This window comes from Magallana gigas, chromosome 2 (genome assembly GCF_963853765.1).
Source record: "Magallana gigas chromosome 2, xbMagGiga1.1, whole genome shotgun sequence".
NCBI lineage: Eukaryota > Metazoa > Mollusca > Bivalvia > Ostreida > Ostreidae > Magallana > Magallana gigas.
In genome coordinates, this window is record NC_088854.1 from 11,764,938 (window position 1) to 11,792,781 (window position 27,844).

Genomic DNA, 27,844 nt, shown 5'->3' on the forward strand with positions numbered 1-27,844 from the left:
TTTTAAAGCTCGCTGTTCTGACTTGATCCAATAAAATCAAAGAAAGAAAAATAATTTAATCATGTTCAGTCATCATAGAATGCTGGGAATCTTTTCCACATGAAGTTTGAAACAGGATACATTCTCTGCCTTTTTGGTTGGGGTCGTAATTCTGGCATCAGCCCTGTCAAGAAAATCAAAACTCTTAGAAAACTTTGAGCAAGAAGTTTAAACTAGTTGAATTAAAGTACAATATTTTTACTAGCAATGCAAGTCTTTGTTTGATTAGATCAGTTTCAACTAGCACTCGGTAACAAGCTTTCCCTATCTAATTTTTTTGAAAATGGCAACTAGACACAAGCATGACAGAACCAGGCATTGACAAAATGAGAAAAAGCAAAATAATTTTAAAAATCCTAAAACTCGTATAATTACTGAATAATTGATGATACAGGAAATAACTTTTGAATTGACAAGATGGAAGAAATTAAAATATGTAAGTATTGCTCACAATTTCCTTGTTTTCTTCATACTAGTATTTTATACCAAAATTGAATGAAATGGGTTTATTAGTTACAGTCATTGATTGTTTACAATCTTTCTTCAAAAGCCCCATTCCCAACCTAAAAAAAAGTAATTCTTTTCAAAATTGAATGTTTTAATTTTCCTAAAAGCCATTTCTCCCAAAAATTTATGAAAACATACAAAAAATGCAGTTAGATGTATAATAAGCAAATGTTCTATTCTTATTCCTCTGCATTCAAAAACAAACATTCAGTTCATAACAAAAAAGTAATAATTATCAAAAATTCCCAAAAATTCCCTATTTTCCTAATCAACTCCAATTCAGTCCCTCAAAACATTGAGAGAGCCCCATTGGTTTTTCATCAGAAGTTTCAAGTTTCAAGCTGATTCAAGATGCTGTAGAGAGACGCTCAGTTTTCCTATCATTACTAGCAACATACCTGCTCTTTGGGCTTTGTGAATGGCATCTTGAAGTTCTTTCTGAGATTTCTTACATACACCAGTAGCTCGTCTTGGAAGCATACCCCCCTTTTCAGTCATAAACTGTCTTAAAATTAACACATCCTGAAAAATCATAACTAACTTTAATTCTGCCATCTTAATAAACATTCCTGGTTCTAAATTAATTTTACAAAACATGGAGGATAAAACTACAATCTACATGTAATTCATAAAAACAGGATTATACTGTTTTCTATACCCAGTAATCCATTTTTATTTTTTATCATTTTGTTAACATGGTTAACAGAAGTTACAAACTTACTGTGTATTTAATATCTAAATTTAATCGACAGATTGGACAGGCATCATTGTTCAGTTCATCAGATTTCAAGACTTTGCCTTTCCAGGGAGACTCAACTTTTTCTCCTTCAATCTGAAAAATATGTTTTGCAGGATATGTATAGGTAATTTTGCATAAAACTATTAAGGTTCTCCAACCCTCAGCCGCAAAATACTTTTTTTATCATAAAAATGTTACTTGTCCTTCATACTTTGTAAATGAAATGAAATAAAAAGAAATTTATTGATGGTATCCATGCATTAACAACGTTATTGCAAATTTGTTAACAATATGGTTAAAGTTAAAGTTGAGATAAAATTAAAAAAAAAAGGTTGTACTGGTGCAACGGAAGCTTGAACCCATATATGGTACCTATGTGTATTAGATCTCTGTTGAACCACTGAGCACTGGATTAGAGGAAAATGCAATTAAAAATACTGCCCATATTTCCATATTATTCCATGAATTTTGGTGTCCTGTGGGGACAGTGTGATTTGGGTTGAAAAAAAAACTGTATTTTGCTAATATATATCACATGTTTGGGGCAAAACACCCACTTGATAATGGGCTGAGACAAGGAAATACTGCACTGAAGGCTGGTGATACTGCTAGCTTCAGATTGCTGTCATCTATAGTCCCAAACAAGCATATCAGGGCTAATACACAACTAGGTATATAATACGGAGCACAGCGAGAGGCGGGCAAAGCCCGCCTCACGAAGCGAGGATTAATGGTAACATGTTTATATAAGAAAATCAGTTAAAAATGAAAGTTGAATCAGGGGTACTAAGGCCCAAAAAATTTTCTTCCAGCCCTGGGCGCCGCCATATTGGCAACCTTTTTGTTTTTAAAAAGTTAGTTTGATCATTGATTGACTGGTACTTATCGATGTTTATTGCCCCTAAAGTAGATTAAAATGTTCCAGTGTTTCAATAGAAGGTAATTTGAATTAAAAGAAATAAAAGAGGACACCAGATCGGTTTCAATAGTGCTTTAATCAAGATCGAAACATGACCAGTTCTATGTATGCCTTATCAAATTATCAGATGGAAAATAAAAACATTAAAATCAAGGAACTGATCTTTTAGATACTGAATAAATGTATTCAATTTTATTACCGCACATTTATTTGAATTAAATTGATAAACAATGAAAGAGGAAATAAAAAAGTTCCGAATAACATTACTCTCTTCGGCTATTTCCGAAGACAAAACGTGTACGTTTTAGGTCTGAAACATGACGTCATAATGTAGACTGGGCACGCGACGTTTAGTTAAACTTTGGCTAAATGATTTGAGTAGGCAACCAGGCGGATCCTACTGTGCGTTTCAAATAAATTTTGTTCTAAAAAAACCAATCTGCACTGTGTTAAATCTGCGCTCCGTCCAACAGTCACACTGTTTACATATTATATAATTCTTTTACTGTTTCATTGTACACTGACACCTCTAATGTTGGCATTTTATACACATCAAAAAGTTTTAAGGAAATCATGGATTAGGATACCCTTGTTTCAAGGTGTCAAAAAGACGGTGTGGGTTTAAGAACAGGTAGAAATATATATTTAAAAACTTACAATAATAACATCTTTTGACTCCCTCGTCTCTTTTACTGTAAATAAGGAAAGAAACAGATAAATGCTATCTTTACAATGTCATAGTGTACGTTAAAATCCATAAAAGTATTTCTTTTAAACATATAAATTCTAATAAAATGTTTTATGTTCTAAAGACACGCACAGTTTATCGGTACACAAACCTTTAATTGCAAATACACTCTGTGACGTCGAAAATTGTCTTATCATTGAACGTTGTAAAACATTTCTAACAAATCTCACTGCCATTTTCTAAGCTTCACGTCTTATGCGCGTTTATGTTCACTGATATGCAACGGTATTCGATAAAACATATTCATGAAAAAGATGCGGTCTACATAAAAGAAAAACCTGATTCGGTCGTACTCAAGACGAATAAATGAATGTTATAAGGCTTAATTCATCGAGTCATCTGTGGACTTTAATATGAAGTAAACCATTATTTGCCACGGGATGGAAATATTTGGAGTCTATTAAAATGTCTTTACGGTGTAAAATTTATTTTTAATAGTTTTTGTATAGGCTATCTAATAATTATACATATAGGCCTCATGCACGGATCTAGAGGGGGGGTCGGGGGGGTCCCGACCCCCCCTGGAAAATGAAAATTTATTAAATTTACATAGTAAAATTATCGAAAATATGCCTCGGACCCCCCCTGGCAAACACAATTATCCTTCGGACCCCCCCTGGAAAAATTTTCTGGATCCGCGCATGGGCCTATCTTTCCACCAAAGCATTTACTAATAGTTTTAGTATTTACTTTTTCATTTAAAAAGGTGCTTGTTGCAATAGATCTTAACGCAATCTTCATTAATTAATTACTGTTTAGTTAATCACTACGTAATGTCTCTTAATACAAGAAGCTCACCCAAAATACAACTGAACTGAATGGAAAGGATATCAAAAGCACATCCCATTTTACATACCTTTTTACATGCCTTTTACATACCTTGGAAGGTAAAGACATCAGAGGGAGGTGCTGACAAGGATATAGTAGGAAGATTAGGTAAAGCCCGAGGAGCCTTTGTCAAGCTTAAGAATTTATGGAAATCAAGCAGCATCAACATACGCACTAAGATCAAGATATACAACATCTGTGTACTATCTGTCCTATTGTATGATGCTGAATGCTGCCAGAGGATGACAGAAAGGGAGAAAGGGACATAAACAAACTATCAAGTTTTCATAATGGCTGCCTCAGAAAAGTGAGAATCATATGAGAATCATATGAAAGGGGCATCATATATAAATCACATGAAACATACATAATCTTAATTAGGACATTACTTAGAAAATACAGATGAAGATGGATAGGTCATGTATTAAGAAAGCCAACAAATGACATCACAAGAGTGACACTAAGATGGACTCCAGAAGGAAAAAGGAGGAAAGGCCGTCCAAGAACAACATGGAGGCGAACTGGCGAAAAAGAACTTAAGGACATGAACCTTACCTGGGGAGAAGCGGAGAGGATAGCCAAGAGCAGAGAAGAATGGAAATCCCTAGTCCTTGCCCTTTGTGCATCCGGGTGCACCAAGGACTAGGTAGGTAGGTAGGTAGGTAAGTAGTTGATCATATTTTTGAAACTTTTGAAAAAAATATTTAAAACATGGTGTATATTCAAGGTTAGAAATATAGGTCCTGATATGGATCGGATACCTTAACACAGAAATTCGTTTTGGATTTCTTATCATATTAGTCAGGAAAAAACCAAATGGTCTATCTCAACGAAAAGACATAACTTCCTTTTATTGTGAATGTTCATCCTGGGTTATTGATATGTAAAAATATCTCATAATGAGGAAATAATGAGGGAACAATTAAGATTCCCAGAACGTTACATAACGTACCAGTCTTTTCCTCTAAAGGGCGTATTATGGCGAGACAGGGCAGCGCATTGGAAAATAAAGAGGTTTTCTAACATGTTGTTAACGAACCGTGAATCAGTTAAGTAATGTCTGTTCTTTCTTATATGGTGTGGAGTCTGAACTGACTAGGAATAAGTTGACGGTATGTGGTGACCTTGGCCGTGGACCTCAAAGCCTTTTCCTTCTTCTTCTAGATGGCATAGCAGTCTGTATCTTGCCCACAACGTGTGGCGTGGACAGACGGACCGACAGTAAATGCTAAATACATATTTACGTTCGTAAAAATACAGACACGCACGAATTTACCAGTGAAATATAAGAGGAGAGGGTGGGAATTAGGAAGACTGCAATCGTCAAGTCTGAGCAAAGTTGTGCAAAACTCCAAGAAAACCAATCTCGTGATAGAGGTTTAGGATATATGTAGATTTTGATGTATAAATAAACATGTAGTTTTTGCAATATGATAAACAACCTCGGCCTAAGATTGGAAACGCTGACAAAGGTTGCCTGATTTTTTAATTGGTAAAGGCCGTTTACAGTAGCTTATTGTAAGGATGTTTGAAGAGATTTTTGAAGATAGCATTTACTTTACTAGTACTAGTGTAATATATATTGTCAATGGGTCAATAATTTAAGATTCTCTTTTATGTATGCACGTAATTACTAATTTTGGGCTTCGAAATCTAGAAGTAAAAAATCTGGACTTCATGTCTGGATTAAGATGTCTGAATACTTTCGCACCTGTTTATTTTAGGTTCAGTTTATTCACGATGTCCCCCTTCATAGATGCAATGAAAGAAAAAGTTAGCAAGGTCCCCTATATCTTGACAATGATAGACATAACGAATGGCAAAGTATGCATTAAATACACAAAATAATTTGATAAAGGGCATAATAAATAAACTTGCACATCTATTTTTGTCTTTTATTACTGAAAAATTTATTTATTCAAAAAAGGGCCAAAATGCTATTAAAAAAATCATTAAATTACACATTGTGTCCTAAATACCTATAAAGCAAATGGCCAAAATTCTACGTCCAAAAAGGCCAAAATTTCATAAAAAATAACGCAATCGAAATTTCTTGGAAAATATGCACATCAACACATTGTGTCCCAAGTGCCCATGAAGTTTCGCTAAATTTCATGCAACGATTTAAAAGGAGTTGCGCAAACTGGTCATTACTATATTTAACATTCAAGTTCATAAGGGTCGATATTCTGAGAAAAATAACGGCATTGTGATTTGCACATCCGAAACCTACGTCTCAGATTCAGCTTTCAAGACTGTCAATTGAATAAGTAAATAAAATAAGACGCACCATCCGTGCAATTAATTGAGGATAAGACTAAGATCTAGTAATCAAAGGGCACCTGCTCCAAAAAAACATTAACCTCCTCCAGCGTCTGAAAGTCACGGTCCAGATTCAGCATCCAAATCTTTTAATTCCAAAAGGAGATCCAGATGCACCATTTATGCAGGTATGGTGAAGATAGGACAAATAATTACGTAGATACAAGACCTGCTCCAAAAAACTTTAACCAGGTCCGGACGCCGACGCCGAGACGCCAGGGGTATAGTATAAGCCTCCCCCTTCTTCGTCTCGGTGAGCTAAAAACATGCATATGAATGACGGTCTGACTGACGGACCAGTCAAAAATATACTTATAAATAATGTGTACATTTTCATATCTCAAAGAAAGTGGTGCAAAAAGCGAGTTTATTACCGAACGTGGAGAGGACATTGAATCATTATTTTTGATGTGGTCTCACAACGGCAACAAACTGAATAACGCGCGCTAGAATTCCATATCTTTATGAACATAAAAGTTTAAAAATGCATTCGAAAACTTTTCCCAAGGTGCAGAGAACCCTTAATAAAATATAAAACAAAAAGAACAATGAAAAACGCAAACTATTTTTATTGGGAGAGAAATCTCCCTCATAGGATATTAAAATTAAAATAACGATTAAGACTTTTGGGAGTGATTATTCAAAATGAACAAAACGTTATTCATGGAATGCCCTACAAGCTTAAAAATTGTACATAAAACATATACTGTTTATATGGTATAAAATCATACTGTATTAAAATATGTTTAGTTATGAAGGAACAGAAAGTCTACACATATCATTAAAACATATTACAATAGTGCGGGTTCACAGAAACCACTAAAAATATCGTCCAATATAAAACAGAGCACAGATCTAAAATCGTTGTCAGTTTAGAAAATTAGGAAAGTGTTATAAGACAAGGGAAACGTAATTAAAAGAATAACATGATTCATTACAAAGTTCATTAATTACTGCTACTATCAACACATCAAGAGTGTATGGAGATCAAATGAAACAGGTCCTTGAGTTTCCGGGGAAGCTCTCAAAAGCAGTCCAGCAAATCTGTTGTTATAGGAGATATTTTTCATGTTTACGAGGCATCTGCACTACACACAATCTCACTTAATGCTGCTGCCAATAAACGTTTTTAACAGTTTCCTTCGTGACTCCTTTGAAATGACAACTGGTGAACATTATCAATTGACTTTGTACATGTGAATGATGAACAAAAGTTGCATTGAGTTTTTTGTACAAAAGTTGAACCACAACTATACACCATTCGTCTCATTCCTTTTTGAGTTCTCGATCTTCTGTAGTTCAACACTGTTAGCCAACAAAGGCTCGTCACGGGGGTCCAACCCTTGCAGAATGGGGTCATCAGGGTCAAAAGAGCAGCTTTCGTCCAGGACCACTTTAGTCAAGTCCTCGCCCTGTCGGAGCTGGTGGCGCTTCAGGATGGGCCGTGTAGTGGACATGAGTCGCTGTAAAGGTCCAAAGTATATAATTTTATGTATCATGATTAGTATATCCAATATACAGAATACAAGTACTGACTTAAATTATGAATCTGCACAGTTTTAAGAAAATAAACGATTGATTTTCCGAGTGAATACAAAATTTTACGTTTATTCATTCAAAGTTCTATAATTAAATAAACGCTCGCAAAAAAGAAGACTGCGGATATTTGGCCGTTGAGAATACCTGAGCAATTGAACCCTCAGCGTCTATCACTCTCTTGAAAAAGGTAATTGGGATCCAGATAACGGAGACCAGGGCCAGCATCCAGCCGACCCCGATAGCCCAGGACGGGTAAGTGTACTCGTAGGTCTTCCTCTTGTATGTGAGTTCCGAGTAGCTGATGGCCCCCATGATGAAGATCGTCTACAACAGATAGCCCCGCTGTGTCAAACCGTAAGTTTATAATTTATATTTAGATCATTTTTACCCAGTTCTTAAACAGTTATTTCTTGTACTAAGAAGTACAAAAAGCGGGTTTGAACAAATGGAAATAAATTTTATTCAAGACGACCGTATTTGCGAGAGTTTTCAAAATTCCTTTATGTCCACAAAACGTTTGAGACTGGCGATCTACAGTACTAGTACTTCTCTTAGCGGGTTTTTCGGCAAATTTTAACCAGAATACTAATATACTTGTTGTTATAAATTGGCTACGAAATTATGACATATTTGAGCCAATTGCAACATGCATTATTTGTCTTGTAACTTACAAGTGAGAATAGAGGCGTTATAAACATCCAGCAGATTTTCATGACTGGTGCGATACGGAATCCGAACATCATTTCTAAGTTGTCATAGTAACGATTAATACCTAAAAGAGAAAATGAGAAGTGTGAGTTCCTTGAAAATGGATGGTACAGAGTTAAGCTCATTTCAGTCTGTAAATAATGAACCAGTAAAGAAGTGTTGTTATTCGAATAATAAAAAGTGTGGTTTCATAAACGGTAAATTTCGTTTTTAAAAATCTGTAAAATCAAAAGCAGGATCTGTTATTTGCTACAAACAAGCTTTCACAAAGGTTTTTTTCCTAGAATATTTCGGGGAAAAAACCAATGTTGCATATAAACATAATAGTAGTCTGTGTTTACTTTGGTACCTACGTACTCACCCGTGATGTCTGACGCTGCGGCCTTGATTAGAAAACTACATGTAGTAGCCCCAACAATTATCAGAGGTGACAAGAAACGTGAAATGTGTCAGAAATAATGTTAACCAGACACCAAAACCACTTTGTTTATTTAAATCTAGATCTTTTTCTTTTGATTTAAATGATGACAACTGAGAGGAGATGAAGACCTGTACCACTGATGATGCTTGACAACGTCTGCTGAGGACTGTGGTCTCTTGCCACAGTTCCTCGATATCCTCAAGCTTACACCAACAACAAATCGACTCTCAATCCCCAGAACTGTGTAGATTACATGGTATAGTGAAAGCCACACAAGCACACAATTAAAAGGGGGGTTTTGGTTGGAAACTGAAAGGTGCTCCAAAAAGAATAAAGTGTTAGTACGATATATAATTCGTCACTGTTTATACATGGATGTTATGCAGAGTGCAAACTGTTAATGAACCAGAGACTCTCATTAATTGTCCTAATACCCTCTACCAAAGTACATCAAAAGTAACACAGAATCCATTATGCAAATATAAACACATTACGTTAGGCCTGGCGAAATGGGGGACCTCACAGTCCAGGTGTTAAGTTGGACTATGCAATATTCTAACTTTTCAAAAGGCGAAATGGGTGACTATGACCAAAAAGGGTAGGCGGCTGGCGAAAGGGGGACTTAAACGGGGGATTTAAAAATAATAATTGCCGCCAATATTAGAAAATCCTCCACACTTCCCGTTTTATTTAAAAAATATTTGGTATTTATGAAACGTAAAATGATAAAAATTCTTAATTTAAGGGGAAATTTTAAAAATTCTGTTCGTGACCACGGTGGTGGAGGAATTTCTTGGTGGGAACATACCGTAGATGTAAGCTACCACGATGCACTCGAAGAAGGCAACAACGAGAACAATTCTGCTGGCCGAGTAGTAGTCGAATAACTGAAATACATACATTCCGCCCTATGTGGACGGAGTTATCTTTTAGTGTGAACATTTAACAATTATTTGACTTTTTTTTCAGTGAACAGCCTACTTTGAAAAAAAAATTCCCCACCCATTAATATTTTATCTATTTTCTACGATTCTTTTTTTACAACCACCCATTAAAATTATATCTATATTTCTTTTCTACGATTTCATATTCCTTAAAAAAGGAAACCTTAAATCACGATTAAAAAAATGCAGCGCCAAAAATTTCATGAACTTACCTTACACATATACATGTAAGTAATAATTATTACGGAAAAAAATGTAAAAATGAAATTTTATTTAACATTCATGATATTTTGATAAATGAATCGCAATGCCGACAGTTTTTCTTTACCTCTGTCACCATGGATAGTCCTATTAAGAAACAGATGAAGCAGACGATTCCCGTAAAAATTTCCCGCCGCTTTCCTATACGCAAATAGTGAGGATACATATCTACGCATGCAGTAATGAAACCCTCAACACCAACAAACTGCAAAAAAGCAATATATATCACATTTACTGATTTTCAATTACTTATAAAATGTAGTGAGAAATCGACTGAAATTTTAGATTAATTCTTATTTGGTTAGATGTAAATTTCATTTTGTTACGTCATCGATAGACTGTAATACCTGGCTATCAAGTCCTAACAAAATAATCATCACAAAGAACAGGACCGACCACAGGGGAGCTACAGGCATCTGAGCCACGGCAGTGGGGTAGGCGATGAAGGCTAGGCCAGGACCTGCATTGAAGGAGAAATACAAACCCTGATCAAAAACCAATACAATCTGCATTATCAAGGGCGATATGCATACGACATAGAATTATACCGACCCGACTCAGCAACATCTGCGACGGATACCCCCTGCTGTTTCGCCATAAACCCTAAGACTGAAAAGATGACGAGCCCTGCCAGAATACTAGTGAAACTGTTGACTCCCGCAAAAATCATGGCGTCCCTGAAATCAAAGACCCAAGACACGGTGACATTACATTGAGTATACTCTTTATTCTTTCCTTAACACTTCATTTTATGCATTTTTAAAATAACAGAAAAGAAATCAATGTTCAGAGTTATTATTTTTATTCTTTATGGGGGTGGGGTGGTCTTACATTACTTTAAATCATATAATTCCAGAGAGATCATCTGAACTCAAACACACCTGTAGCTGTTGTGCCTGAATTTGTTGTAGCTTCCAAGAGCGGTTAATGTTCCCAAGCTGATTGAATAGGAAAAGAAGATCTGTGTTCCAGCATCTACCCAAACCTGTTTTGATCAATGTCATAAGAATACACATGACTATGTACAATTGATAACGATCTGTTCTTGAGCTCTTTTTCAGACATCTTTCAAAATACAAGTATATGCAAATAAGCGTATGATTAAGATTTAATTTGGCTTCCATATTGCACTTGTGTACAAACTAACTTTTGAGAGCATTATTAAAATGATTACTATGGTAACGAACCAATATTCGCACAATCCCATCTATACATTAATAGTCATAAAGAATATTTATGGGCGATCGATACATCTGATCGTCTTTGCTGTTTTTATAATTATATTCGGTATGTTGCCTTTTTTCTTTAATGTTGCCAAGCTCAATCAAATGTTAATACTTCTAGACATAATCACCTGAGCTTCCTGCAATTTTGACCAATCAGGAAGCAGATAGAATTTCAATCCCTCCGCAGCTCCGTCAAGTGTTACCCCACGGATGAGTAAAATCAGCATCAGAATGTACGGACTGGTGGCGGTAAAATACATGACCTAAAAAACCCAAGACATTGGATGAAGACAAATGACTCAATAATGTTACACTCTGTATTTAGAAATGTCAATTATTCCTCAAAAGATGGATCAAAGTGATTTTTATTGATATGATAGTTATAAGAAATTATAAAGATGCGAGGACTTAGCAGGTGATTTGTTTTAGGTATTGTCTTATTGCTTTAAGGATTAAGGAGCCAACTTTATTGTCATGCAAATTTGTATCGGGAAGCATCTTATTGCTTTAAGAAGCAAAAATTGAAACTGAAAACAAGAAACAGTCCAACGATGCAGGAGGTGTCATAGAAAAATACATTCTTGACACAAAAATTGTGGAACCTGCTCAAAAAACAATTAGATTAACATCAAGTAAAACTGGAAGACATTGGATGTCTTGGTCGTGGGGGGATGTCGAATATTGTATCAGAGGGTTTGCTTAGCTCTTGGATACTGATTCACAAAGGGAGTGAAGAAGTTTCCGTGTCGTTTATGAATCCCTCATATTCGAGAGGGTTCTATATGCCGACACTAGTGATCACCTTTCCCGAGGATTTAATGCCCTTCCAAATGCAGCCATAGACGACTATCCAAGCTAAGAGCAGACAGAGAGCCAGATCCCACTTGACGGTCCCAGCGTGGTCCACACCGCTGGATAGTTGCAGCACTTTTCTCCTGAAGAACGTGATTTCTGTGTGTTATCTTATGCGCAGTAAACTTTTGTATACATGCGCCTTTTTTCAGCCGCGATGAATACATCGCTTGCAATTAATCAGAAGGATATTTAAAATATTTCAATAGCTTCAAACCCCGACGGATAATGCTGTACACAAATTATTCAGAGTCAAATTCTGAAAACAAAAAGATATCTTTCGCAAACAGAATTACTACATCCCCTTTTTCCCCCTTCACGTCAACCATTTTGTTTTCAAAATTGCTGGTTATGAAGGTTTTATTTCTGACACTGTTTAAAATATTTCTGCAATTCCATTTAAGAGTAAACTGAGAGATTATAACATTAGTACCTTTGAGATTAAGTTTACATTATTATTATAGTTTATGTACAGTGTACACATTAAATATCTGCTAAAAAGTTTAATATTTCTCCTCCTGAAATACATTTATCATAATTTTAAGGTGGACCGTTAGAAATGCGGTGTTGAATAGTAACTTGTAATTCAATCTTGTTTTAGAAAAAGGGTCACTTTTCATGAGGAGAACTATAAATACAACTGAAGAATCTCCCAATTTACTGTATGAAATTTCTTACAATGGGTAGCAGAAGGCTTGATCATTTTTATTATTTCTAGATATAGATAACATCATTATTTCATCAAAATTCCAAAACTATAAATATCCAATTCTTTTCGGAGACATTGGAGTTCGATCTCCATTACTATTTGGAATCTAATCATTCCTGGCAAACATGCTTTCAAATTTATCAATCCAAGATAAACTTCAAACTCTGAATAGTTCTGCATTTCACGCTTTTGAAGATGATGGCCAAGAATGATTATTTTCCGCTCGCAAGGAAAATTGTACTGCATCTAGTGGCCTGGGGAACGGTTAATGCTTACACCACACAGCGCCAACCATCAAGTCTGTTAACTATTTGCGTTTGACTACATCACATTTATAAAGAGCTTGTGGGGGCAATAAAATGCCAAAGATATACCATTGATGTCTTCTGTTTTTCCTCGGTAATCATAAGAAATTGATTAAGGTTTATTGATCGTTGGCGTTGAAGCCGTACATATAATGTAAGCATTAACCAACTTGCAGGGACGAGGTTTTTCTATCGGGGTTTAATCTGGCCAACAGAAAAAAATTGAAGACTGCTTGCAATTAACTGTCATCATTCAAAACTAACGTACATGTAGTAAGACACTCGCACATGGGGCTTATATTCAAGTTCTGACCAACGTTATGTTTAATGCCAGTTTGAATATCATCGAGACAGGGTATCTGTGGTAAACCAATAAGCAACATTTTAAAAAAAATTCTTGCAGCTTAATATACGCTGCATTCCCTTCTTTTCTAGAGACGAAAATTTGCCAATATCCCTGCTTTCTGATTAAGCTTTAAACACAAGTTAATCAAAACCTGGCATGCCAGATAGCGTATAAAATTATCAAAAAGCAAACCTTCATAACCAGCGGTTACTCTGACAAATGAAAAAAATATCAAAATTTTTTATCATACATGATAAAATGTATAACTGTTTACAAATTATATTGCTCCATCAAGTCTTTTGATACATTCAACAATAATAAATTTAATTTATAGAACAATGGATATGATAAATCTGACTTTATAGAATTCTACTCTACTTATTGAATAATTGCGTGTGATCATGTCAAATGATCAAATAAAATGGCTGATTGTCACACAACAATCATCACATCCCATTTCACTAGAACAAAAATAAATTGCTATGTAGTATTCACAAAAAAGTGAGGGAAGAAAGGGTGTCTCATCGGCATCATCTAGCTACCAACGCGATATGATGTAGTTTGCGTTGTGCTGTGAGAGTATGAAACACCCTTCGTGTTAAGAGCCACAGATCTCTGCCCACTTGTCGATGTTCTTACCTTTATTAAAGGTAGTAGCTGAAAAGAAAGGGGGACAGATTGCGACTCTCAACACTTAACTACAAGAAAACAATCATTAATATTGTATCCATATATTTATATACATTATCTTTTGCAAGCTTTACAGCACTATCCGTCAACTTGTTTGAAGCAAATGAATGTGTTTTGAATTTTAAAACACAATTTAGACAAAAAAGCCTTTGATGATATTTCCTAAAACCAAAACCCCAACACCCTGAATTTAAGCAGGTAGAGAGATGAGAAAATAATACGTACTCCCAGAATTCCGTGACAGGATCACACTTGGTCGTGTTTTCAGTAGCAACAGTGTATGCTACTGTGGTCATCGTGTCGTTAAGTTTAGATACGACACTGGACGCCATCTTGGAGTAGTTTGACATGAGACTGGCCGCCATCTTGGAGGAGTTTCGACAGAGCTCGGAATTCCACTCGTTGTCTCCTTGTGACCATGGCAGCACGGTGTTGAATGAGGAGAACAGGTAATAAAACGTCCACGTGAGAATGATGTTGTACTCACAATTCAGAAGGAATACGATTATGGTGCAAGCGTAACCGATTCCTGAAAATAACAAAACCACGCATGTGGTTAATAAATTTTATTAATTGATTCAACGCTGACCGAACTGTTTGTAGAATATTATTCTATTCATTTTTTAAAAATTAAATGTGCCTTAAAGATGGTCTCTGAATTTCTTCCTTTTTTGCATTTCGAACGATCTCCCAAGGTGAACTTCAAGCTGTTTCTATTATGATTAATTAACAGATTCTACTAAAATCGACGCTTAACTTCATATTATACCAAACTGAACTAACAACCCAGTGACTTTTGTCTGTTATTTTCTGACGTTTCGTTGATAGCAATTTAGCTTCATTAGCAATGCACATGCAGAGTCTACCTCTCATCGGTATTCATCGGTCTTTTTTTTAATTTATTTATTTTTATGAAATACGTCAAACTTTGGACTCCCCTCCGAGTTTCTATTTAGAAACCTAAAATAATCGCGTACGAGTCGCGCACCGGCGATGCAATTTCAAGGAATACAAAAAGTGCAAACAGCATAATATTTTGTTTAAATAGAAGGCGGTTTCGTATAATTTTCTCCAGATATGGCCTAGGGTTCATCAAAGTTACCTAATATGCATGTATTTAAAAGAGAGTGCCGTTTCATTGACAGACACCGACTTCACAGTGAATGGTTACAAAAAGGAAAGGTAAACACTATCTGTGGCATCCCTGACGATGTCTCACCCCTATAACAACAATCGTCAACAGAGGCACGGTCGCCACCCTCAGATAATGTAATATACGTATGTATGGAAAAGATCCAAAAATATTACTGTAGTATAGAAGATAATTTTCTTAACGAAGTTTCAATGAGTTCTTTTGAAGAGACCTGCTAAAATCGATCAGCTAAACGGTTCGATTATTTTAGGTAAATATAAGAAAGTTTCTATCACAAGATTATGTATGGTATCGAAGCACATTTTGTTTTTAATAAAGGAAAAGTGGAGGCCAACTGTGGAATTTTTTATACCCTTCATTTCTAAAAGCGTCCTAGACGCAATGTTATTAAATACCCGTTCTTCAGAGTACATAGAAGGATTGGTATAAACACTGACGTCAGAGCGACGAAGAGGGTGTTATTGTCTCTTCCAAGAATGCTCTGGTTACTGGTAACGATATCAGATGATATACCACATCCTCGGCATGATTGTAAGCTGTCATTCTCATTTCATCAAAACAATTCGAATTTAATACAATATCTGGTCTTGTCATTCCTCACAGAGGAAAACAACACGCAATAATCGACTACATGTATAATGAACCCAGTCCCATACATGTCTATGCGCTCAATAGAGTTGATGAATTCACTTAGTGTACTCCAGTGTTAACTTGTTCAGACTGATTATCGAAGAACCAATTGAAAGCATTTTTTCAAACCGTCAATTATAGAATCTGTTATGTGAAGCAAACAGGAGAGAATAGTCGACACACGGAGCCTGCAGAGTATAGATTTTTTTGTATGAGACTTGTGTTAATTGGTATACTTGCCTTGGAACAAGGGTGTAATCTTCCATGTTCCGATTCCACCCTCAGACATAAACTGTCCCAATGATACTTCCAGGAAGAACACGGGAATTCCACCCAGCAAAACGGCCGTAAAGTACGGAATGAGGAAAGCACCTTAAAAAAAAACAGAGAAAAAATTATGATATTTAAGCAAATCCGACTATATGTAGTTTCTGTAATGTCAGATGGCTGGACGGGTTGGGAGTCAAGTACTTAATTTGTTGACGGTAATATTGACAGCTACTAGTAGTTATCCATTGCAAATATGAATTTGTTGGTGCATTGAGCATGTGTTATGCAGTTGTTAATTATCAAACAGCAGGGGATAACCACATTGTAACGATTTTAAGTCTTCAATATTTACACATAAAACAGTTAATGTAACCGATATATGAGCTTAGAAAAATTAGGTCATAATATGGATCGGATACCTTAAGTAACATGTGATACTACGATGAAACGCACACGGTGTATATGCATTAGTCAAGGTAGACTAACTTCAACGAGTTCAAATTGATCGACAAAATGAATTGTTAATATGAGCTTTCAGGTTTGAAATAATGGATGTCCACAACTCTTTTTTTAAACTTCAAAACTAAATGCATTCTGTTCATTGATCTTTCAAGCTTTTAAATTAGTGGTCCTAGGGAAATGAGAGAAGAATTAACTACGTTGGACCTTTCAAAGACTACTGAATGCGCCCAGTCTTAACGTTTAAAGCATGGTGCACCTGCAACAGACGTGGGCTCAATATCTAGTGGTTTTCCTATACCGGATAACACATCTGTCACTTTCAGAAAACTAAATTTATTCATAGATTTAGTGACTGCGATTTTCACCCAAATGAAGAAAAGTGAAGCGATTGGTAGCAAAAGGAAAAATTAAATACCATGCATAGAAACATAAGTACATGGTTATCAGACCAAGATTATCTTAAAGTCTTTTTTTTTCTTATATGTTATTAGCGTCAGGGTTGAAATGGTAAATCCTCATCGTGAAGGTAAAACACAAATAAAAGCAATTGGATGGTCGACATTTTTTTTTACTCGGGCCAATAGTTGAAATTATGGGCGCATAAGTGACAAAAACTATTTACTGGAAAGAAAAGTGGGGAAGGTCCTTAAATGTGACATCCGACAGTGCTAACGTTCTTAATTACAATGCTCATCCCTGTGAGTGCAATTAGATTTCATTGCCTGTTAACGCATATTTAACAGAGTAACTAATACCTGTGCCTGTGGGACAACCCAATGTTACAAGGGTCAGGGCAGGCTCTTGTTAATGACATCTCTTATTTATTGGATGCAGACAATGGATGTCAACAGAGCAAGCGCCGAGGTGTAACCTGGTTTCATCGTTTGTCAGTGTCTACATTGTACTCATAACTTAACGTTCATCTACCTCCAAGTCAGCTTTCAAATACAAAGAACGCCCCATATTTTTCATTAATTTTTTTATATATATAAACGATAAAACATATGAGCTGTTGTGACACATAAAAATGTTAATGGCCCTGACTTACAAAACATTCTGTATTTTTCCATACGTCCGTGACTTTAAGCTACTTCTATTTGTATACCTCATAGATGTATCATCGCCATCCGTTACACAATTTCAATTATCCATGATTAATTTTGCAACCGAGTTTATTACACAAGTGCATGCTAATTTTTTTAGATCATACATCTTTAAGATCTTCGAAGATGCATATCTTGTGACTTGTGCGAATATAAACAACATATGCACGCAATAATCACTTGTGTGTAATTACACTCACAAGCGCGTGCAGCATGATTTCCTTATATTTTCCCGGCCCGACTAAGTACTGCCTTTGTGTTTTGTTCTTTTAATATCGCTTTAAATCGGCAAACTTTTCACTTTTATCAGTACACGGTATTCACAGCATGCTTTAATACCGTGAAGGCAAATTTTCTGTTTAAATACATCCTGAATATTCAATTTTTTTTTGTAAGATTTGTATACCTGGTATAGAGCTGAGCAAGACAAACATATACAAACCAATTTTTTAAATGTTCTTTCAGATTTCTTTTCTCATCTTTATATTATTGATATCAGTAAATTTGATAGGTAAAGATTCGATAATTTCATTCCATGACATTAAAGAGAGAACTGATACTCCCCTTCCATGAAGTGTACATGTAAAACATACCTCCTCCATTTCTGTAACACAGGAAAGGGAATCTCCAGACGTTACCAAGCCCCACTGAGAAACCAATGCAAGCCAATAAAAAGTCCAGCTTGTTGGCCCACACTTCTCGCCGCTTCATCTTCGGCCCCTCGCTGGACGTGGTAGCAGAATCGTCTGATGACAGAGCTTCCGCTTCTTGTTGTTTCCATGACAACGGATCTCCATCGGAAGAATAACCGTTTTGTTTGGAATCATTCATTTCTAAGTGAATAAAAAAGAAATAGTTTTGATGTACACAACTCTACAGTATCTGCTATTGATCAGGGTTTATTTTTCCCCGAGATGTGTTGTGTAATATTGATTTGAGGGCAAATCTACTGTCGCTGTCTTTGGCATCGATAACCTGGCAATAAGCAGTGTGAAAGCTTTAATGTCATACATCCTGTTTACCTAGTAAATATTTATTCTGCTGCTGAACTTTGGATAAAAAGCTTCAAAATCGCAACAAAATGGCATTGTTGATACTTCTATTAGAGTTCTATAGCGTCTTTACATAAACACCAAAAGGCCATTTAATTATTTGCAGAAATAAAGTCAGTCTATTGATTTTAACCTGAATTTTTGATATCATTTATCAAGTACGTGGTTTTGTTTTAGATTAACAATGTAATCGACTGAACCGATGCAAACCACAAAACAGTCAAATTCGGGTTAAACTGGTATCGATATGCAGAATTGCTACACCAACTTGTTGGGTACTGGACAATTCAAAAGGTATGTTCCGTGCCGTCAAATGGAAACCAAGACGCCATAATATCGTAAACCAATGAAGTTGGTTTGTGTTCATGTTTGTGTGTTTTTACGCCGTGTTCTTTTATTCAATGGTTTACTAGTATATCGGCATTTAAAGGACTTAGAGCATTATTTATATGTCCACGGGTATAGGTAACTTACTGAATGGTTTTAAACATAGTTTTCTCCACGCAATTGTTATTCTTCAACGTTACACTATTCATACACATTGTAGATATCTTTGTTTACTTTGAAGCAGAAATCATTACGCAAATGCAGTTGAAATAAAAATTAAAGACGATATATATAGGATTGATTACTGGTGTAAACAGTACACGATAGATGATCACGCTATCTATGGCAATGCATGGAGGGATAAAGAGAAACTGTAATAACAGAGTAAAATAGTAACATTAAAGGGAAACTCTTCATGATATCCTAGTCGATACAACAGTTGTACACTGGCAGTTCATTCTTCCTCGTGTTAGGAGATCTTCTTCCTTTGTCAAAATATGTAATAACACGCACAAAAAAACCGATCATTCAGTTATGGATGAGAATCATCTATTCTGTGTTCTTCTAAGTTATACAGAGAGAGAGAGAGAGAGAGAGAGAGAGAGAGAGAGAGAGAGAGAGAGAGAGAAAATGAGAGAAAGTGTTCTATTTCCAACACAATAGCCAAATATCCTCTACACCCTGACCAGCTTAATGAAATCCCCTTGACGCCTAGGTCAATAGCGGGTCGTTCTGGACAAGAGTATTAATATAGTTGATCTTTTCGGAGGTTTTCTTTTTTGCATACATGCTTCTTGGCGCGGAGTGGAAATTTACCGGCGATTTGTGGGAATATATTAAATATCGATTTCTTATACTTAGTAAGGGATTGTTTTTAAAAGTACAGAATATACAAAAAATATTTCTTATGTTGTGAATGAATCTAATCTTACCGATGTTTACAACAGCGTAGTCTTCCTTCGGACGGTCTAATCACACTGCTCGTCAATTTACGCTGGCAACTCGAAGCTGCGAGGTATTATAATAAATTGCTCCACTCGCGCAAGCTTTTATAGTCACGTGGTTTCCATTCACACATGTGTAGGTTAACACAAAGGGCAGTAAAATGGGGGACCGAGTGCTCTCTGTTACAGAGTACCGTTTTGACGCATTAAGTATGAATATGAATAGTAACTAAGTAGTCAGTTGTTTAAAACATATAACGTATATAACTTAGTTATTTTGAAATGTATGTGATATAAAACCCGCATAATGAAACATATACAACAGTGGAGATCTGTATACAAGTAAAGTTAAAACCAATCAAATGTTCCTAATCCCCTCTTCCTCCGCTTCACACAATTCTTTGCGGATAAAATACCAATTAAAAGCTTTAACTGATATAGTTTTGTATGGATAACCATTATGATTAAGGTTGTAATTGAATGTATTGCAACCCATTAGTTATTTGAATAGTAAAATTGACAAGTTTAAAGCTAAACTCCATGGAATACAATCCATAAATAGAAAAATTTAAAAAAATTAGACCCCATGTGACAAAGTAAAGACTTTTCATGAACTGAGATTATTACTTCCAGGCGAAAGTTACATGTATCTGTAAAATTAATGTTTCTCAAGATATTAAGTACACAATATGTATTAAATTTTGAATGTCCACAAAAGTTTGATCTTTAACCCAAGAATCAAAAGCCGTCCAAAACCTTTAAGTGGTTCCTCTGAACTCTTTGAAATGTAATGTATGTTTAGCAAATGGTTCTAAAGATATAAATGGGACATCATGTAGTATGTCAGTCGATGTCCAGAGATGTTTCACCTTTGACCTCTGAACTTTTGACTTTAAAAAAAAAAGAAAGGTCATCTTAGGGGTACGTGTGTACCCATTTTTATGATTGTATAGCAAAGGGGTCTCAAGATATTGACCATGTAACACCTAGTGATCAAAGAAGTTGATCCTAGGCATCTGCCAAAAAAATGTTCTCTTTAGATATTAAGTCGACAACATCTTTCTATATCCAAACAATTTCTGCCCTTGACCTCATAACATTTAAAACAATAGGAGTCGATGTCATTTTATCTGTACACAAAGTGCGAAGGGAATCTAGCGTAGATTAATATGCACCGAAAAGCGCTAAATATAATGGTTGATGTCTAGGGTATTTTGACCCTTGACCTCGTTATATAAAAACAAGAGAAACCATATTTATTGTTGTGCAGCAATATTTTGATTGAAGTAAATTATAAACCAAAGTTGTTATTTCATTGCAACTACAGAGAAAACAAAACGTCTTGAATTTAAAATACCTATTGTTTAAATGGGTGGTAGGTTGAAGAGACAAAAAATGTTTTTGGGGGACAATTAGTAAAAATGTTTAACATGCACACGCTATGGAATCAGAAGGAACGGGAAAAGGAATTAAAGTAAATATGAAAAACATTGATCCAAATGAAATCATGCTAAAGGAACAACGGTTGCACTCACATCTATGAATGCACATGCCCTACATGCACACTCTTTGACATCAAAGAGAATACGGATAGGAGTAGGCCTACATGTGTAAGTAAACTTGGAAAGCATTGATCCAAATGAAGATATGCTAGATACGGCATTGGCCGTACAGGAGTTCCATGTAGGATGTCTCCCGATCAATAGCTCACTGTTTTCTCTGGAATACTGATGCTTCCAGACTTATCGATTTCATCACAGCCATGTTCGCCAAGGATAGAAATTCCAGATTTTTGACAACTTTGCTATTCAAGCAGTTTTTGTTTTGAACATATTTTATTGATTTAACAAAAGGATCAGAAACAAGTTCTAACAACTTACAAGTTCCTCTCCTTAAATATAACAATAGTTGTCATGCATATGAATATAGAACAAAAGAAAAGAAAATATTGATATACACAATGAACTATTATTTAAATCTCAAGGACTCGTCTATAAACTTTTGTACAGAAGCAAAAATGCTTTTGTTGATATGTAAAGGTAGGTTGTTGTTGCCATTTTAAAGTAAATTAGTATCAATTTTGACTAAATCTAACATAAACAATTGATCAAACATGTTGTTTCTCTCTCTGGAGTATTTATTTTACAAGAAAAAAAGAAATGATACACATCTTCTGTTTGACCACATAAACACAACGGATTATTTATAATATTACTTTTACAAAGATCATAGTTTAATACACAGTTATGTCTCAGCTTTGTATGAATAATGTTGGTACAGCGTTTACCAAAAGAAAAATAAATAGGGGGTTTCGTAACCTAAGGCATATGTTTGCAAATCAAATTGTTCTGGCTTCTTTATTTAGTGAAGGTCAAGCAGTATACACTGACAAAAAACACAATCTTGCTAAATTTAAATAATTTACAGAATTTTTAGTCGGCCTACTTGTATATGACCTTTAATGTTTAGAAAATAAACAGTACTTGAACTACGAAACGCAATAAAGGCCTTTCTGTTTGCATTCAGAAATCATCGAAATGTTTCAACATGGATGATTAAAGGCCGCTATGTCGGCTATTATGTTAATCTAATCGAGAAGCTGTCTTTACTGCTATGAACCCTGCTTCAGGATTGCTTCTCCAGATTTGCACGATAATTGGTTTTGAATGAATTACATATACAAGTGTACATCTTATATTTATATAGTCACACCTAATAAAAGTTTATGTTAGAAGTGAAACGGTTACCAACAGGAAGATAACATATCTTCAAAGATCAGGTATTTAAGAAATGAACATAAACATAGCAGATGGGATGAGGGGGCGTATGATTATTTCGAGGAAACGATATGCTGAAAACAGCTAAAATGCTAAACAAAGAAGACATATAAAGTTAAATTGTGTTTCATTACTTTTAAGACTAAAGGATTTAAAATTCAAACATTTAATAAACTTTCAACCCGGATACTAAAATGGAGTGCTACATTGTAACAATATATTGTCGCTTTGATAGTGTGTTGATTTATGATGCACCTTTGATAAAACAGACAGTACTACGTATTTTAAATAATGTGTTCTAAAAAGAAAGAGTGGGGTGAAAGAAAGAAATAGAACAAGAAAGACGGGTACTAGAAAAAATCCTAGGCAGAAATCTAATATTCTGAAGCTCTTAGAAATGATTTATTGCATTCAGTCTTTATCAGTCTTTTGAAAGATGCTTTCAGTTAACGTAATGATTACCAGAAACCGTTCATTTCTACAGAGATGCTGCAGTGATCATGCGTCAATGAACCATTATAGTTACATAATAATAAAATGACTAAGCAGGGAAAGATACTTGTAACAGTATGATGTCATATTTAAGATGAACTTTCTATCAAACAAAAATATTTTCTGTTCCAGATGTCTTGAATGGATTCGACATTAACAAGATACAATATATACATCATTTTCACGTGATAGACGTCATCCAATCAAAATTGTTAACATTGAAACATAATGATGTAGTGGTTTCTTCAAAAATCTATTTGACGATAACTGCAACTGCATCATTACTGCGCGTTTCAACCAATTTTGTTTCTACAGCTTCAAACTGGACACGTCATGAAAACAGTATGAATCATAAGATAAACGTAAATTGTTTTTGCTGTCGTGTTTACTTGTTCTTTTATTCAACCAACTATTGGACTATATGATCTTGAGGCGACCTTATGAGGATATGAGAATTGTTGCTAAGATGGTGTTTGGTGGCATTAAGGTATTTTATTTTTATACCACAAACAGTAAACCATAGGTGCTTACAACAGTTTGCATGATGACACTGTCTTTGTTTGCAACTTTCCATGGTCAAAAACGCTACCCGTTGGTTTTGATCCCAATTCAAAAATAGATGTTATGAATTAAAAGTTTTTTTTTTAAACTTTAGCAGAAACTGTAACAGTTTGTTAAAATTGATTTTGTAAACTTTTAATGCATCACATACACTGCAATCTGTTACTGATGTAAACAAAATCATTCGCGTATATTTCCCATGGAAGTTGAATATTTTACGTGTAAATTAAAATTTTCACGTGATTTTACTTTTAATATATGAATTCAAAGTAAATGTCTTGTGAAAAATATACATTTGAATTTCACTTGAGAATTATTCACGTGTAAAATTTAATCTGAATTTATGCAAGTGACAACTTTTGTCTAGTTATTGAATTGCTTACTTCTGAACATTCAATCTCAGACATAGGTCATCCCTATCCTACGAATATTTTATGCATTTAAAGATTATCATTTTCTCTTCTTTTCCACTGTAAATTAGTTCATTGCAGTTAACCATCTTGGTAATCACAACCCAAACAAGGCGCTACTTTAGTATTATAAAATCCGTATATCAAAAAAGGATGCCTGAATAGTATGGAATAATATATATATACTAGTATAATACATACAATGTATTGTTGTTTTTGAGATCTACTTAAGGTGGTATAGGACACATCCATATTCATCGTCGGAAACCCACGGTCGGTCTCGCTTCTCTTACCTAAGAGAAGCGAGACCGACCGTGGGTTTCCGACGATGATCCATATTATGACGTACTTCCAATCGAAATAAACAATAATATCAAGCATAATTTATAAACTTTTTTCTTTTCCGATATTGTAACCTAACAGCGTAGCAACATGGGTTAGAGCTGTAAGTCATGAGTTTGAATCCTGCTGGGGCTTTTATAATTTTTACCTTTCCACAAAATTTTAAAATATTATTAGTGTTTCGGTCAAACATTTTAAAATCTGAAAATTTTGACAGGGTGAAAGTATTTTGATTATAATGTACTTTTATCATCAATAATATCAACAGGTGTCCCCTACCACCATAAGTCCATAAATGTTCTATTATGAGAGGATCTCAGCCAGTTGAGGTCGATGATGTAATTTATGATAATTGAATTTACGGTCACATCAACCCGGCAACACCAGGGTCCACTAAGGCTGTTGGCCCTATATAGTTTATTTGAGGGAACTGGACCTACATAGTCAGTTGAAGTCCCTATGCCTGTCTACCTTTTTAACGGGATAAATTCTGTGGTCTTTGACACTGAGAGGAAGTAGTTACAATAACTTGAACGTATGTACTAAACAGTAGAAAAGTTACATGTGACAGCTGTGGAAAAAACCCATTGATTGCTTGTTAACTGACATTACAACTGAATACAAACGCGTGCAACTTCTAGCATTAGAAAGCACACACAGGACACTGTTTAATTTAAAACCATGTGTGCAATTTTTCAACACTGCGTAAAATGAGCAAAAGTTTAAAAACCAAGTCGATATCAAAGGTGGGACAGGCCATGCTGTTTGCTGCATTCTTAACCATGTCTGTGCAATGTGATTATATAATAGTTATTTTTCAAAGTTATAAGTTATTTTGAAATGTTATGTCCTTGTTCAATTATGAAGTTAAAAGTGCAAAAAATACTTCTTCCTTGAAAGTGTATTTAAAACTCCACAACTCCACAACAAATTTTTAACGCATAAACGTTCTTAGTATGCCAGAACGTATTATGCGCTCAATTTAGAAACAAAAGTAATATGATATCATTTTATTTGTTTACAGTCATGCTGCCCGCCAATGTGCGATGCATAACATACAAACAAATGCAATATGTACTTAGTAAGCCACTGACACGTGTTATTTCTGAAAATGTTAATTATTACAAATTTATTTTTTTCAAAATTAGTAAATATTACAAATCACGCAATGTACATTAGGAAACAATATGTTGTAAATACATGCATCTTTAAAAGTCAACAGAATTCAATGGTATTTTATTGCAATTCATTTGAAATGATGTAATGATACTGGTGTGCCATTGTAGAATTCATACAATAATTTTATTTGAATTCATACGTCAAGCTTTATGTAAGCATTTGAATATCTAAATATGATGTTGACAAAACATGATGTAGAGTGAACTCATACATACCCCCCCCCCCCCTTATCTGTCTACACACGTCTTTGTCTTTCTAGAGAGTATATCTGATTCAGAGGTGACATTTAAATCAACTTGAACTCTGTACTAAAGTCAATGTCTTTTTCAGGTCAGGGCCACTCGGATAAAAAGCCTTGGCAACTTTGGCGAGCGATTGCTTTAGCTGTCATTACTGCGGTAACACCCCCCCCTTAAACACAAAACAAAACATTATTTACACCTACGTTCGCTATGTATGTAGTTACGTAGCAAGGAACAGGTTCATCAACCGAGCGATGAAGAACACAGCGTACAGAGCAGCGGAGAGCAAGTGTAGCAACCCAAACTTACACAGAGCTACCCTAGTGTAGAACAGCGTTGGATTTTGTGTTTGTAGGTTCGTTAACCTTTTGCCTTACCTCCATACACAATCATCACGTATTTTTTAGTGTAATGGGGTGTAACCATAGTCGAGAATTAATAAAATGTGCGAGTACAGCAATGCCTCGTGTGTTTATTTTCAATTAAATTCATGTTATTTGAGTCATTTTGATCATCCTTGAGTTAGGGTGTTTTTCTTTCGATTTCCCTTAATTTTAAGCTTTATTGACTAAAATTAGATTTTTCAAAGGAATTCTCTGAACACACATTTCCGTGACTTTTACAAAAAGAATGATTCATATTGATCATACTTGTATCTGGCATACAATTGTTTCAGAATACATTTTGCATCATTAAGAACTCTATGATTCTAGTGTATTTAAAAATAAATTCAATTGACGAAGCACCACATCTAGATTTTAAAATGTCCAATGTCACACTTTCAAATTTGTTATAACCTACAGAACTTGAAAATTGGAGTTTAGGTAAGTAGATCCTTTCTTGTGTTAAGGTCAACAACAAAAAATGAAGATCAAACATGTTAGGTTTGTAAGTAAAAAATTAAAAGAAAATGTATATATGATGGAATTGGTGTGTTGGTCAATGAAAGGGATATCTACTTATACATTGACACCTAAGAATTTAGGAGATGAATGGTGTAAACAAATATCACGAAAATATTTATCAAAACAATTAAAACGCTATGAAAAACATATTCATAAATCTTTCTAAACCCGTAATGAAATTGCAGCTCCATTTCAACGATAAAAAGGCTAAACAAAATAAAATCTTAGAAAAGAACACACTCTAACATCGCCCATAGTTAACAACTATGACGGGGGAGCAATGTATAATCAACAGAGGACACATTTCTAACCAAGTTTTCCTACCTGCAATGAGAATTTCATCGTCAAACAAAATTTGTTTGTCTTTTGATTTCGTATCCATTTTTACTTCAATTCTTTAAGGAGTCACAAAAGCAAGATCTTTTGGGAAGGTTGTTGATAACTATGCAGGAGTATCTCTTCAAATCGTTCTATGTAAACAATGTACCTCTGATGAAAGAACACTTGGTTATAAGACTGGTACTGTCAAGTATTGCTTATGTACCCTTGAGTAAGAGGACATTAATTGTTATTTTTAGATGGCAAGGTAGCACACATTTCTGTTTTGATCACGAAGAAATGCAAAGGCATGCTTCTGTTTGGGTTGTTGCCTTCCAATAAATGCCTTGAGATTATTTTGGGCAAAATATGATGTTGATGTTTTGGTGAGGTTTCCGAGCTTGTCATACTTCTGTAGATTGCCATTTTGAGGAACATGGTAAACAGTAAGTTAGATGGCGGTGCTCAATTAACTGTGTATATGTAATGTTTGTCATTGGGGGTAAATAAAAGAATGAACACTTTAGATAGGTCTATAGTAGAAGACTCTGTGTGTACAAACAAGAGGAGAAGG

General features: G+C 35.0%; 2 protein-coding genes across 7 annotated transcripts; both read right to left on the reverse strand.

The window, feature by feature from the left end:
* Positions 1 to 46: 46 nt before the first annotated feature.
* On the reverse strand, positions 47 to 3,964 carry LOC105325238 (large ribosomal subunit protein mL66). Of its 4 annotated transcripts, none has more exons than XR_010710756.1 (6): positions 3,832 to 3,964; positions 2,862 to 2,896; positions 1,268 to 1,378; positions 945 to 1,068; positions 491 to 602; positions 47 to 163 (listed from the first exon to the last, which is right to left on the reverse strand). XR_010710756.1 is itself a non-coding variant. In XM_066075050.1 (6 exons), exons 1-5 carry the CDS (start codon positions 3,947 to 3,949, stop codon positions 507 to 509), a joined length of 393 nt encoding a protein of 130 aa, XP_065931122.1. In that variant the 5' UTR covers positions 3,950 to 3,964; the 3' UTR covers positions 47 to 163; positions 491 to 506. The 4 variants fall into 4 exon arrangements, 3 of the variants coding, with proteins under 3 accessions (XP_065931122.1, XP_034303730.2, XP_065931121.1); XM_066075050.1 differs by having other exon boundaries at positions 491 to 511; XM_034447839.2 differs by lacking the exon at positions 491 to 602.
* A 2,687-nt stretch (positions 3,965 to 6,651) lies between these two features.
* LOC105325240 (sodium- and chloride-dependent taurine transporter-like) lies at positions 6,652 to 27,484 on the reverse strand. 3 transcript variants are annotated; one of them, XM_011424711.4, is made up of 14 exons: positions 27,277 to 27,484; positions 18,315 to 18,554; positions 16,127 to 16,258; positions 14,329 to 14,632; positions 12,004 to 12,136; positions 11,330 to 11,464; positions 10,857 to 10,960; positions 10,528 to 10,652; positions 10,323 to 10,435; positions 10,043 to 10,180; positions 9,579 to 9,678; positions 8,313 to 8,413; positions 7,786 to 7,965; positions 6,652 to 7,565 (listed from the first exon to the last, which is right to left on the reverse strand). In XM_011424711.4, exons 1-14 carry the CDS (start codon positions 27,332 to 27,334, stop codon positions 7,353 to 7,355), a joined length of 2,076 nt encoding a protein of 691 aa, XP_011423013.3. In that variant the 5' UTR covers positions 27,335 to 27,484; the 3' UTR covers positions 6,652 to 7,352.
* Between the last annotated feature and the right edge of the window lie 360 nt (positions 27,485 to 27,844).

What these genes read in the sequence shown, in the direction of transcription:
- LOC105325238 (XM_034447839.2), bottom strand. Translation starts at nt 3,949, where the DNA reads ATGTTGATGCTGCTTGATTTCCATAAATTCTTAAGCTTGACAAAGGCT. An exon ending in TGATGTCTTTACCTTCCAAG is followed by an intron (nt 2,897 to 3,831) that starts GTATGTAAAAGG and finishes CCTTATTTACAG; the next exon opens with TAAAAGAGACGAGGGAGTCA. An exon ending in TCACAAAGCCCAAAGAGCAG is followed by an intron (nt 164 to 944) that starts GTATGTTGCTAG and finishes TTTTCTTGACAG; the next exon opens with GGCTGATGCCAGAATTACGA.
- LOC105325240 (XM_011424711.4), bottom strand. Translation starts at nt 27,334, where the DNA reads ATGGATACGAAATCAAAAGACAAACAAATTTTGTTTGACGATGAAATT. An exon ending in GTGTTACAGAAATGGAGGAG is followed by an intron (nt 16,259 to 18,314) that starts GTATGTTTTACA and finishes TTTTTTTTTAAG; the next exon opens with GTGCTTTCCTCATTCCGTAC. An exon ending in GATTACACCCTTGTTCCAAG is followed by an intron (nt 14,633 to 16,126) that starts GCAAGTATACCA and finishes TGTTATTTTCAG; the next exon opens with GAATCGGTTACGCTTGCACC.